This window comes from Perognathus longimembris, chromosome 1, assembly GCF_023159225.1.
Source record: "Perognathus longimembris pacificus isolate PPM17 chromosome 1, ASM2315922v1, whole genome shotgun sequence".
NCBI classification, from domain to species: domain Eukaryota; kingdom Metazoa; phylum Chordata; class Mammalia; order Rodentia; family Heteromyidae; genus Perognathus; species Perognathus longimembris.
This window is the reverse complement of record NC_063161.1, coordinates 131,028,918-131,042,382: the sequence shown is the minus strand read 5'-3', so window position 1 is coordinate 131,042,382 and position 13,465 is coordinate 131,028,918. Positions and strand designations below refer to the sequence as shown.

Sequence of the window (13,465 nt, the reverse complement as noted above, 5' to 3'; positions counted from 1 at the left end):
CTCCATTTCATAGAGAAGATTAGCAGGCACGTGATGGAAATTCTCTCATACTCATTGAGGAAATACTCAGTAAGCACTTGCTACGTACTAGATGCTGGGATCATACAGCAAACTATACTTACAAATGTGAAACTGGGGGCTAGGAATATGGCCTAGTGGCAAGAGTGCTTGCCTCCTATACATGAAGCTCTGGGTTCAATTCCCCAGCACCACATATACAGAAAACGACCAGAAGTGGCGCTGTGGCTCAAGTGGCAGAGCGCTAGCCTTGAGCAAAAAGAAGCCAGGGACAGTGCTCAGGCCCTGAGTTCAAGGCCTAGGACTGGCAAAAAAAAAAAAAAGTGAAACTGGCACTCTAGCAGGAACAGAAACAGATGATAAATTAATAGAAAGAAAAATACCAGGATTTGTACGTGCCAGGCAGACTGTAACAGTACATTAGATGCTAAAGAGATGACACTTAAGTAGAGCAGTAATGACAAGCTGTCCTGTGTGAGGATAGAGAGAAGCAGAGGAAACAGCTGGTAAGGTCACTATGCTGCAGAAATCAAAGGAGCAGACCAATTGAAAACCAGTGGGTCACAGATAAGAAGGCGTAGATTAGGTCGTTTTTTTTTTTTTTGTTGTTGTTGTTACCAGTCCTGGGGCTTCAACTCAGGCCTGTGGCTGTCCCAGAGCTTCTTTTGCTTAAGGCTAGCTAGCAGTGTGCCACATTAGCCACAGTGCCACTTCCAACTTTTTCTGTGTATGTGGTACTGAGGAATGGAACCCAAGGCTCCATGCGTGCTAGTACTCTACTCGTAAGCCACGTTCCGAGCCTGCTGAGGTAGTTTTGAATGCAGTGCTCCCAGTTGCTGACTCAGCAATCACGGCGTACCAATGCTTCTTTGGGGCATCTTGTCTCAAGGATCATAGCAAATTAGAAATATAGGTTTGTTTCTTTCTCCCTACCTTTCTCTCTTTCTTTTTCAGTATGGGGGTTTGAAATGAACACCTCACACCTATTTGGAAGCACTTCTACCATTTGAGTTATACTTTAGCCCCCCAATACAGACTTTGATAACAAAGCAGTATTAGTCACTGGCTTTATCCTCTTTAGAATTAAGACTGTTGAAGGTCCATAAAAATCTTTCTTTCTTAGGAATGTATTTCCTAGTGATATAGAATTGGTTGTATTACATGTTGTGTATGACTTAGTAATATACTTCAGACTAAAAGATACTAAGTGCTGTGTAAAATCAGCCCTGTGTGTTAAACTAGCACATCTTTGTGTTTACATTAGTGCAAATGGAAAATGTTTTTTAAAGCTGATTTTTTCTTCTTTTTTCTGCTGGTCATGGGGCTTGAATTATGGGTCTGGGCACTGTCCCCGAGCTCTTCAGCTCAAGGCTAGCACTCTACCACTTGAACCACAGCGTCACGTCCAGTTTTCTGGTGACTAAATTAGAGATAAGAGGGGGGAGGGAGGGGGGCATGAGGGACAAGGCAACAAACAGTACAAGAAATGTATCCAATGCCCAACGTATGATACTGTAACCTCTCTGTACGTCAGATTGATAATAAAAATTTGAGAAAAAAAAATAAATTAGAGATAAGAGTCTCATGGACTTTCTTGCCTGGGCTGGCTTTGAACCGTGATCCTCAGATCTTGGCCTCCTGAGTAGCTAGGATTACAGGTGCAAGCCACTGGCACCAGGCTTAAAGCTGACTTTTAAAAAAAATTTTTTTTTTTTTTTTGGCCAGTCCTGAGCCTTGGACTCAGAGCCTGAGCACCTTCCCTGGCTTCTTCCCGTTCAAGGCTAGCACTCTGCCACCTGAGCCACAGCGCCCCTTCTGGCCGTTTTCCATATATGTGGTGCTGGGGAATTGAACCCAGGGCTTCATATATGTGAGGCAAGCACTCTTGCCACTAGGCCATATTCCCAGCCCCTGATTTTTTTTTTTTTAAAGAAAGCACTTGAATGCATTTTGATATTGCATTTATTCAATCAAGTATTTAATTATTTTAATGAGCCCTGTTGCTCAACCCTAAAACATGCACTCATGTCCTAGGTAGAAACATATAATATTGCCACATTGCTCATGTCCAAATGAAGCTTGAAAATGAAAATTTTAAACTTGCTTTTAAAAATAAGACTCTAGGATCCTTAAGTATTTGCTATATGGAAATCTCTGCAGTGTGCTGGGTTTCAGGATTAAATGCTAGCTTCTTTATTCTTGGGATAGTCACACTTCTAAATCATTGTGATGTCACTGGATTTACCTAGGAGAGAATGTCCTTCATGTCCGGGATGCTGACACCCAAGACAAGATATTGCAAGCACTGCACCTCCAGTTTGGTAAACAGTACCCTTGGTGAGTTTCCCATCAATCCCCATCAGTGTATATGTAAATGAGGATCAGTCATCTTGGCAGAACTTCCCTGCTACTTTAGAGAAAGGGATGGCTGGCTGGGGATATGGCCTAGTGGTAAGAGAAAGAGATGGCAAAGAACATCTCCCTATCTACTGCCTAGGGGTTTTACATAGAATACTGTTGTCTCCATGAATGACTGTAGGACTACTATTAGGAAATACTTCTTTAGCCTAGACCTTCTGTAAAAATTAGAAAGTAGCATAATTGATTTTCTGAAAAATGGTCTAGATTGGCATTTTAATGATAATTTTAGCTGTCTTCCTTTCTATGTCAAATTGAAGGTTTCTCAAAAATGTAAGTAAGACTTCTAAAACAGCAAAACAAAAACCAAATGCAAGTTCTTAATGACTGTGTTGCTGAGGCAGTCCTGTTGTTTAGTTCTTTATAATTATGATTTCTAAGTTTTTTTTAATTGACAGATAAAATGGTATAGCATGATTTATCCTGTGCATGATGTTTGTAAATAAATATGGGTGTGTGTGTGTGTGTGTGTATTCACACACATTGTAGGTAGGTTATTTGTTCGTTTGTGGTGCTAGGGATGGCATCCAGGGCCTTGTGTATGCTGAGCAAATGTTTTACCAATGAGCTTTGCTCCCAACCTAGGGAAGTTATTTTTAAAAGAAGCATACAGAAAAGAAGTTTCAGATTTTATTTAGCCATGCCCTCAACATCACACTTCATGCCAGCAGCATTTAATTTAGCTGACATTTTTTTTTAAATGTTGCAGCTCAAAGATCTATGGGGATGGAAACGCAGTTCCAAGGATTTTGAAGTTTCTCAAATCTATTGATCTTCAAGAGCCGCTACAAAAGAAATTTTGCTTTCCACCTGTAAAGGAGAATATCTCTCAAGATATTGACCACATTCTTGAGACTCTGAGTGCCTTGGCTGTTGATCTTGGTGGGACAAACCTCCGAGTTGGAATAGTCAGCATGAAGGTAAAGCCGCTGCTAAGCTCTTAACTTTATATCAAAATTACTATAGCTAACTAAAATTCAACTACTTAGAGTATCTACCCAGATGGCTTAGTATCGAAACAGGGAAATTTTGTCAACCTGAAAGAATAATATAGGGACCCTTTTTTTGAGACAGAAACTTACGATATAGCCCAAGCTGGTCTTTTCTTTTCTTTTTTGCCAGAGCTGGAGCTTGAACTCAGGGCCTGAGCACTGTCCCTGGCTTCTTTTTGCTCAAGGCTAGCACTCTACCACTTGAGTCACAGCACCCCTTCTGGCTTTTTCTATATATGTGGTGCTGAGGAATCCAACCCAGGGCTTCATGTATGAGGCAAGCACTCTACCACTAAGCCATATTCCCAGCCCCTGAAGGTGGTCTTGAATGTAAGAACTCTTGCTTCTACCTCCTCAGTGTAGGAAGCATAGGTATGAAACACTACACCTGGCTAAAGTATGATTTTTTTTTTTTTTTTTGCCAGTCCTGGGGCTTGAACTTAGGACCTGAGCACTGTCCCTGTTCCTGGCTTCTTTTTGCTCAAGACTAGCATTCCACCACTTGAGCCACAGTGCCCCTTCTGGCTTTTTCTGTATATGTGGTGCTGAGGAATCAAACCCAGGGTTTCATGTATGCTGGGCAAACACTCTACCACTAAGCCACATTCCCAGCCCAAGTATGATCTTTTCCTGAGCCTAGACTGAGATAAGCAAATATTTACCCTCAGCCCAGGAGAAGGGCTCTTTGGGAGTTCTCACTGCCTCAATTCCTAATGTAAACCTGGATTCTTACACTTATCCCAAGCCATCATTTAAATCTGCTGCACTGTCTCATGCAATGTCTTATTTGAAACAGGCCCCAAATTTACAATAAACTGATCAGCTAAGACCAGAGAGACAGATCTTAATTTTTTTCCCCTCTTTAGGGTGAAATAGTTAAAAAGTATACTCAATTCAATCCTAAAACTTATGAAGAGAGGATTCACTTAATCCTGCAGATGTGTGTGGAAGCTGCAGCAGAAGCTGTGAAACTGAACTGCAGAATTCTGGGAGTAGGTGAGATGATAAGTTACAAATCCAAGCAATGTTCCCTTTATGGACACAGTTTCCTAAGTTCTGATGCTGACTCAGTATCATGCCTGTGTGCAGATGGCGCCAGGGTGTCTGTGGGTCCCAAGTATGGAGACTTCCTGGGAGAAGCATGAATGCTTCTGTAAATATCCATGCTGTGGCAAAGTACAGATTTAGTTCAAACGGCCTGATAAGGCCTTGCAGGCCTTGTTGATGCTTGTGTTTAGGAGAGCTCGGGTGAACTAACTTGTGTTGTTGGTCAAGAAAGTTGCTTCCCTAAGATTGCTAATTAGAATTCTCTTCATGTTTGTGATGGAGCTCAGGCATTTCCACAGGGGGGCGTGTAAATCCTCAGGAAGGAATTGTGCTACATTCAACCAAACTGATACAGGAATGGAACTCTGTGGACCTCAGGACCCCCCTGTCTGACACGCTGCATCTCCCCGTGTGGGTAGACAATGATGGCAACTGTGCAGCCATGGCAGAAAGGAAATTTGGCCAAGGAAAAGGACTGGAAAACTTCGTTACACTTATCACAGGCACAGGTAAGAGTTGCTTCAGGAAGTAGAATGTGTGCTAGGGACATGTCTGTCCCCAGCCTTCGCGGGTCTTTTCTGAGCAGCCCTCGTCATGTGGATGGTCTTCTAAATTTCCAGAAGCTTATCAGCACTATTTACTCTTCCCCCAAAGCTTCTTGTTTTATCTCCCCATACTGAGGCTTGAACCCAGGGCTTCAAACTGACTTGGCTTTTTGAGTCATGGCTAGAGCTCTACCACCTGAGTCATGCCTGCAGTTCTGGCTTTTTGCTGGTTAACTGGAGATAGTGTCTCTTAGATTTGTCTTCTTGGGCTGTCTTTGAACCACAGTCCTCAGAACTCAGCTCCTGAGTAGCTAGGGTTATAGGCTTGAGCCCTACAAATAAGCATTTTAAAAGGCTACAGGCATGGCACAAGTGATAGAACGACCGGTAAGAGCCATGAGTTCAAACAACAACAAATTAGAACAGAACTGTCTGCTTGGGTCTAAAGGCTCCTGCCTCCCTGGGCTACAAGTTCCTCTGGGCACTGGGCCTCCAGATTGGATATAGTGCTCATCTTAGTGTAGAAGACCCTTGTGCACAGAAGCAAGGAGGCTGACTGCCTACACAGGGGCTGCCACACATACTCGACTGTGCCACATCTGTGTCTGAAATCATAGCTGAGCCACAGGGCATCAGAAGATCCACCAAAAGTATCTGCTTCCAGAATGCCCCTGAATAAAGTCCAACAGTTTAGAAAGCTTCAACTGTCTAGAAAAATGGGCATTAGATAGGCCTTGCATTCAAAGCTTCACTACAGAGACAGACATTAGCTAATCATAGTTTTCTGACATCGGTGACTTTTGTCTCTCCCTGCAGGGATTGGCGGTGGGATCATCCACCAGCACGAACTGATCCATGGCAGCTCCTTCTGCGCTGCAGAGCTCGGCCACCTTGTTGTGTCTCTGGATGGGCCTGACTGTTCTTGTGGAAGCCATGGGTGTATCGAAGCCTACGCCTCCGGCATGGCCTTGCAGAGGGAAGCAAAGAAGCTGCATGATGGTGGGTATCGTTCCCTTGAGGAAGCCAGTCACCAAATGGTAGACAGGTACTTCAAAGCTGAAACTCCAAGCTGGGCCCCAGGGCTCATACCTGTAATCCTAGCTACTTAAGAGACTGAAATCAGAAGATTATGGTTCGAAGCCAGCCCAGGAAGCAAAGTCTGTGAGACTCTTATCTCCAATTAACTAGCAAAAAAAAAAAAAAAAAAAAAAAGAGAAGTGGAATTGCGGCTCAGGCAATTGAGTGCTGTTCCTGGGCATAAAAGAGCTCAGGAGTTCAAGCTCCAAACAAAACAAAAATAGAAACTACAGAAAGCTATACTCTGAAGCTAGAACTTTGGACCATTTCACTCCCCCCCCCGTGTGTCTTTGGTCTAATATCATTATAACAGTGTGCATAATGCGCTGTGAACGTGGGCCAAGGAATGTAGCTGAGTTCTTTTCACCTCTCTACGCAGAAGGGAGTGCCAGGGAGCCATCCTGAGAGCTGAGCATCAGGAGACATAGAATTAGCCAGGCATGTTTGGTGGCAAGGGAGCTCTTCCAGGCCTGGAAGGTGACACCACTGCAGAAGTGTGGAGACAGGGTGTCCTGTAGGAAGAGAGGAGCCAGGCCCAGCTGGTCAGAGAAACCATTACACAGTCTTGGGGAATTTGATATTCTTTACTAAACTGTAACCTTGTTTCAATAGGGAGTATGGAGTGGGAGTTGAATAAAGGATGGCTTCAGAGTGGATCAAGTGTAGTGACTCAGTTTTCTGGTTGGACAGTTTGGGATTGGGAATCTGAATAAGGCAGAAGAAAGCAAATAGGGGAAGGAGGAAGAGAGATAGACGGGGGGGGGGGGCGGTGAGGGGTGCCTCTGAGGCTCAGGAGCATCAGTGGTATCTAGGTCATAGTCTGTAAGGTTGGGATTTTCTTCTTTCATCTTCCAAGAATAATAGTTCTAGAGCCAGGCACTAGTGGCACACTTGTAATCCTAGCTACTCAGGAGGCTGAGACCTAGAGGATCTAGGCTTGAAGCTAGCTAGGGCAGAAGAGTCTGCAAGACTCCATCTCCATAGTAGTAACAAAATGCCAAAATAGAGCCGTGGCTTCAGTGGTAGAGCACTACTAATAAACATGAAAGCTGAGCAAAAGAGTCTGAGACCTGAATTCAAGCCCTGGGACCTGCCCACATACAAAAAAAACCAGTTGATCAGGAGGCAGGTTGATCTGGGCTGATGTGACAGTATATTTGGGATAATCACCTTAAAAAGAGGAAGGGTTTATTTTACCTCAGTTTCAGGGTTCCAGTCTGTGAGTAGTTGGCCCTGTTGGCCTTGGGCCTGTGACTGCCCAGTACATGAAGGATGGCAGCTGCATTTGGCAGAGGCTCGCTCACCTCATGGTGGCCGGGAAACAAGAGAGAGAGTCTGGAATCCCATGTCCCTTTAAAGAGCATGTCCCCAGTGACCTAACATACTCCTCCTAGGCCCAGCCTCCCTGAAGCAGAGGATCGCAGCCTGGTGACTCAGCTCTGACACCTAGGCCTTTGGAGGAGACTTAGCTAAACTACAGCATACTGCCAGACAGGGTCTCTTAGGCCAGCACTGTATTTTTATGGCATTTATCTCATCTAACCCCCAAAATAATTCTAGGTATTGTTGCCTCAATTTTTTTTTGTCATGGGGCTTGAATTCAGGGCCTGGGCAGAGTCCTTGAGCTTCTATAGAAGCTCAAGACTAGCTCTCTACCACTTTGAGTCAAAACTCCACTTATGGTTTTCTGGTGGTTAATTGAGAGCTAAGAGTCTCGTGGCCTTTCTTGCCCAGGCTGGCTTTCAACCTTGATCCGCAGATCTCAGGCTCCTGAGTAGCTAGGATTATAGGCCTGAGTCACCCATGCCAGGCTTGTTGCCTCAATCTTGTAGAAAAGAAACCTGGAGATAAGTGCAGGGCAAGTCCATGCCACTAGCAGTGCTAGGGCTGGGACTTGCTCCAGGCCTGTCTGTTCCTTGGCCCTCAAGCCCCACTGTCATAGACCAGGAGGCACTGGCGGGCCATACAGCTGTACATCTGGAACAAATGGGGGAGGAGCAGCGTGTGGGAGTCTGATGATTTGGGGGGGGGGGCAAGAACATTTAAGGACTGATGGAAGTAAGGGAGCCGGGGGGGGGGGGTAGGAAGCTATGGTGAGACTAGAGGATCTTGTGGATGTTAAGTTGTGGACTATGTGTAACCAGGCACTATATATATAGATGTTTGGGAAGGAGAGCCAGGTCTGCACATGTGCAAACTTGGCTAAGTCATGCTGCCAGCAGGTGCCATTGAGGGGCCTCCCCGTGCACTGCAAGCTCACTAATGTTTGCTTTTCCTCACTTGCTCAGAGGACCTGCTCTTGGTGGAAGGGATGTCAGTGCCTAAAGACGAAGCGGTGGGTGCACTCCATCTCATCCAGGCTGCTAAACTTGGCAATGCGAAGGCCCAGAGCATTCTAAGGACAGGTGAGGCTGTGGCTCCAGGTACCTCTGTTATAGAAGGCAGGCTATCCCAGCACAGTGAGAACCCTGCTTCCCAGGGGAAGGGGCGGGGGGGGGGGGGTTGTCAGTCCTCTGTATGTCTGCTCAGAGGGATTTTTCCTACTTAGAAAAAGAAAATGCATTCAGAGTATTTGGCAGCCTTGCCAATTTAAACAAGTTTTAATTTGTAACAACAAAGAAATACTGTTGGACTAGGAATGTGATTTAGTGGTAGAGTACTTGCCTAGCTTGCATAAATCCCTGGATTCGGTTCCTTAGCACCACATAAACAGAAAAAGCTGGAAGTGGCACTGTGGTAGAGTGCTAGCCTTGAGCAAAAAGAAGCCAGGGACAGTGCCCCAGGCCCGAGTTCAAGCCTCAGGACTGGCAAAAAAAAAAGCTCCAAGTACACACTTGTAATCCCAGAAGGGAAAATTGTGAGCTGGAGGTCAACCTGGACTACATAGGGGGTTCCTGGGTTACACAGTGAGGCTTTGTCTCAAAAATTAAAATTAAATCATGCAGTCTTGAAAATAATGCCCCCACTACATAGTCTGAATGTACTTGGCCTTTACTAGCTGTAGGCTCCTTTCCTTCTTCCTCCTTGGCATTTCCAACTGTGCTCCAGCAGCTCACATTTGTTTTCTCGTAGCTGGAACCGCTCTGGGCCTTGGAGTTGTGAACATCCTCCACACTATGAATCCTTCCCTCGTGATCCTCTCTGGAGTCCTGGCCAGTCACTATATCCCCATTGTCAAAGATGTCATCCGCCAGCAAGCCTTGCCCTCTGTGCAGGATGTGGACGTGGTGGTGTCGGATCTGGTGGACCCTGCTCTGCTAGGTGCCGCCAGCATGGTTCTGGACTACACAACTCGCAGGATCCACTAGACTGCCCATGAGTGGGCGTGGACTATGACCCAAGAGCTCCTCCCAGGAATCCAGTTCTCCTTTAGATGAGTGTTTCTTTAAAAAGCAAATTTGGTGCCAGAGGCATGGCTTATGGGGTAGAGTGCCTGCCTAATAAGTGCAGGATTCTGAGTTCAAATTTCAGGAGCACCAAAAAAAGAAAAAGAAAATTTGACATTCAACTGCTGGTGACATTGGAAGCCAAATATTTTTGCTTTTTGTCTTCTCTTCCAAAATCTCCTTTGCCCATGCACATTTCTGTAGATACAGCTTTTCTTCATATTTTCCTAGTACATTATCATTTTAGTGCAAACCTTGTAAATTCTGGTCACAATTTCCTGTGCTGCAGAAATACACCAGGAAGCCTTTAGACTCCACTTACTAATGTGCCACTTAGACGCTGTTCTTCCTTGGGATGGAGCTTTAATAATCCTTCCTCCTCCAAGCCGGGACTCTTCAGTCAGGGGACAGAAGAAAACCTTACCAGGAAAGGACTTCCTACACTTTCTTCAAATGACTTTAAGTAGTTTTTCAAGTGAACAATCTGATGTTTTGATTAATGTATAATGAAATCACTGCAATCAAGATATTGAGCATACATACTTGTCATCCCCAAATGTCTTTTTGCAAGGTATTTTACTCTAGTGGAACTTGAGACTTTAGGGATCTGAATTACAATGGCCTTAGTGACCTTGTCCTTATCTTCTTAGGGACTTAGAGCCTCTGAAGGGTGGATGTCCTAAGATCTATGCTACTGACCAGCAAACACCGCTCTCTTCAGCAGCTTTCATGCTGTGTTGCTGTGACCCCAGAGAATCTACGAAGGCAGTGTTTGTACGTTTTATACCTGGAGTCCAGATCTGTCACCTGGATTTGGGCTAAATAAGAATCTGTGCCTTCTTGTTGATGGCAAATCACAAAAAATCAAAGTTCTGCCTATGAATTGCAAACTGGAAGACTGTCAACCACAACTTACTAAGTGCCTACTGTGTCCCAGGCTCCCAACAGGTGCTTCATATACCTTATCACAACCCCAGATTTAGTGTGAGTTCCAGACCCAAAGCTATGGGGCTAGTGATCTTTAGAGTATGATTCAAGGTCCCTCTGAGTTTTCTGATAAGCCAGACTTATTTCAAAGACTTTCTAAATGCCAGTATATCCTCATGTACTCTAGGCTACCAAAAGTTTTAACAAGAATATCTGATTTGCAAATGACTTTATTCCCAAAATCCTTATCAGCTGTGAATTTAATCAGTACTCTTCTCTGCCATATTCCTCACCAGAACAGTATTTGGTCTAGTGACAGTACTTCTAAATGATCTAAAAAGCATATGCATATGTTTTTCCTTTTTATTTGAGGAAAAAGTTTTTATAATGTATTGTTCAAATTGACTTATAAACTGAGCTGAAGGATCAATACTGAACGATTTCCTTCCTGGTGAGGAGTTAACATTAAAAGACAGATTGGTTGACTCTTAGAACTCTGCTAGGCTCCTCCAACATCTCCAGGGGCTGGTTACTGTTGGGCGATTCCACATGACTGCTGGGCAGGACGCCAGCTTCCCAGGTGGCAGTGTCTGGGGCAGAGGGTCCATATGAAAAGGCACCAATCATTCCTTGCTTAATCCCATAATCATGGTACACCAAAACTGCATTGCCACCAAGTTTCATAAGTTTCATGCCAAATATTTGAAAGGACGGTACAAAGTTAAAAACCAATTCTTAAGTTTTTGCTAAATCCAAGGAAAGACTAATATATTCTGATGATTACATATGATTAAATCACATCTTTATTTAATGTAAATATTTTCATGTTACTGTTCTGAGCCAAATTCTAAAGAAAAAAATATATTACCCTGTTTGTATTTCAACAGTATTTTTTTTTTTCTTAACTCACTAGCTAAAACATTTCTCTTTCGGGCTGGGAATATGGCCTAGTGGCAAGAGTGCTTGCCTCCTACACATGAAGCTCTTGGTTCGATTCCCCAGCACCACATATATGGAAAACGGCCAGAAGGGGCGCTGTGGCTCAGGTGGCAGAGTGCTAGCCTTGAGCAGGAAGAAGCCAGGGACAGTGCTCAGGCCCTGAGTCCAAGGCCCAGGACTGGCCAAAAAAAAAACAACAACAAAAAACATTTCTCTTTCCACAAGAGACTTAAATGGCTGCTCCCTGGCTTTTTGAAGGTCATATAACAACACATTTAGTATTATTCCCTTTCTTTTTGTAAAGGTAATGAGAGAGGGTTTGTGTCACCTCTCCCTTCATTTTCTGTTTTTCCCCCCCCTCTCTACCACTTTGAGCCACAGCTCCACTTCCAGTTTTTTAGTGATTAATGAGAGAGAAGAGTCTCATGGACTTTCCTTGCCCTGGCTGGCTTCAAACTGTGATCCTCGGAGCTCGAGTCTTCTGAATAGTTAGGATTACACCACCAGCGCCTGGCTATTATTTCCTTAATGACAAAAGCAAGCCTAACAGAAAACACTGCAATATTTAAAATTTGACATTTAAAAAGGAGCTTTTTTGTCAGTCCTGAGGCTTGAACCCAGGGTCTTGACACTGTCCCTATGCTTTTTGTGTAAGGCTAGTGGCTCTACCATTTGAGCCACAGCTCTACTTCCAGTATTTTGGTCTTCAATTGGAGTTGGCTTCAGATCACAATCCTCAGCTCTCTTCCTCTTGAGTAGCTCAGAAAACAAATGTAAGCCATCAGCACCTAGCTAAGCAGCTTCTTTTAACAAAGTTTACAACTAAAGGTTGAGCATCCACTCAACTATCTCTGACCAGCTAGCTCCATCCTCCTAAGTAGCTCATTAGAAACAATTCTGTTATATCTGTTAACAAAAAGATCTGAAAATGTCAACAATTATTTTTCAGTTTCTGTGGATCAGGAATTATTTGGTAGGTCTGGCTCACAGTCTTTGCTCACCTATAATCCTATGCAGAAAGCTAGACCTGAAGATGCCAGTTTAAAGCCAACCTGGGCAGCAAAGCCTGAGACTCATTTCCACTACACTATCAAAAAAGCTGGAAGCAGAGCTGTGGCAAGTGGTACATAATATACTACCTTGAGCAAAAAACTCAGGACAGCATCCAGGCCCTGAATTCAAGCCTCAGGACCAGCATACACACACATATGCCAGGTAGAGGGTTATGGGAGTTCATGAGAGGGAGCAAGGCATTATGGACATGGCCTCTAGGTCTCAACATTTTAAATGGCATTAGAAATGCAGAGGGAGGGCTGGGGATATGGCCTAGTGGCAAGAGTGCTTGCCTCCCATACATGAGGCCCTGGGTTCAATTCCCCAGCACCACATATACAGAAAACGGCCAGAAGTGGTGCTGTGGCTCAAGTGGCCGAGTGCTAGCCTTGAGCAAAAAGAAGCCAGGGACAGTGCTCAGGCCCTGAGTCCAAGCCCCAGGACTGGCCAAAAAAAAAAAAAAAAGAAATGCAGAGGGAGCTAAAGAAGGGGTACAAACACAAACATGCCAGAAATGTCCAGATCAAGGAAATGCTCACTAGGAAGCTGAGAAAAAAGGAAAGTGCTTTCTCCATGCAAATATTCAGTGTTGAGAGATGGACTTTTTCTTTGACCATGGCAAGACTTAAGCTGCCTTCTGAACATACTGCTATAGGAATCTCTATTTTATAAATACAAGGCGACAAGAGCAGGGTTGCTGCAGATGACTTTAATTGCTTAAAACAGTAAGTGCCACATTCTACACAGGTATTCTGAAGGCAGAGAATGAACATGTGAGACAGTCAGCATGTTCTAATACAGCTTTCTGGGACAGCCATTGGCACTGATCAATTCAGATGCTCCCTGCTCACATAGTGGACATATGGAATATGACTAGTGCCAGAAACACACACACACACACCCTGCCCAGAGTCAGGTTCACTTAACTGAATCCAAAGAATGGTAAAGGTCTCATGACAAATGATACCAACACAGACTCCTGGGGAAATATGCCGTAGAAAACCCTAAACTAAGGGATAATGATGAACCCACTTTGTAGAAAATGTCTCAGGTTGGTGAGAGG

At 44.3% G+C, this 13,465-nt stretch overlaps 1 protein-coding gene across 2 annotated transcripts in view; it reads left to right on the top strand.

The window, feature by feature from the left end:
- Gne (glucosamine (UDP-N-acetyl)-2-epimerase/N-acetylmannosamine kinase) overlaps positions 1-11,294 on the top strand; it is a 39,214-nt gene extending 27,920 nt beyond the window's left edge. For both annotated transcript variants that reach the window (XM_048333392.1, XM_048333475.1), the window contains exons 6-12: positions 2,268-2,355; positions 3,146-3,356; positions 4,295-4,424; positions 4,763-4,984; positions 5,837-6,019; positions 8,386-8,502; positions 9,170-11,294. In XM_048333392.1, the coding sequence (XP_048189349.1) occupies positions 2,268-2,355; positions 3,146-3,356; positions 4,295-4,424; positions 4,763-4,984; positions 5,837-6,019; positions 8,386-8,502; positions 9,170-9,405 (1,187 nt within the window). In that variant the 3' untranslated portion in view covers positions 9,406-11,294. The remainder of the gene's footprint in view (positions 1-2,267; positions 2,356-3,145; positions 3,357-4,294; positions 4,425-4,762; positions 4,985-5,836; positions 6,020-8,385; positions 8,503-9,169) is intronic.
- Positions 11,295-13,465: the final 2,171 nt, after the last annotated feature.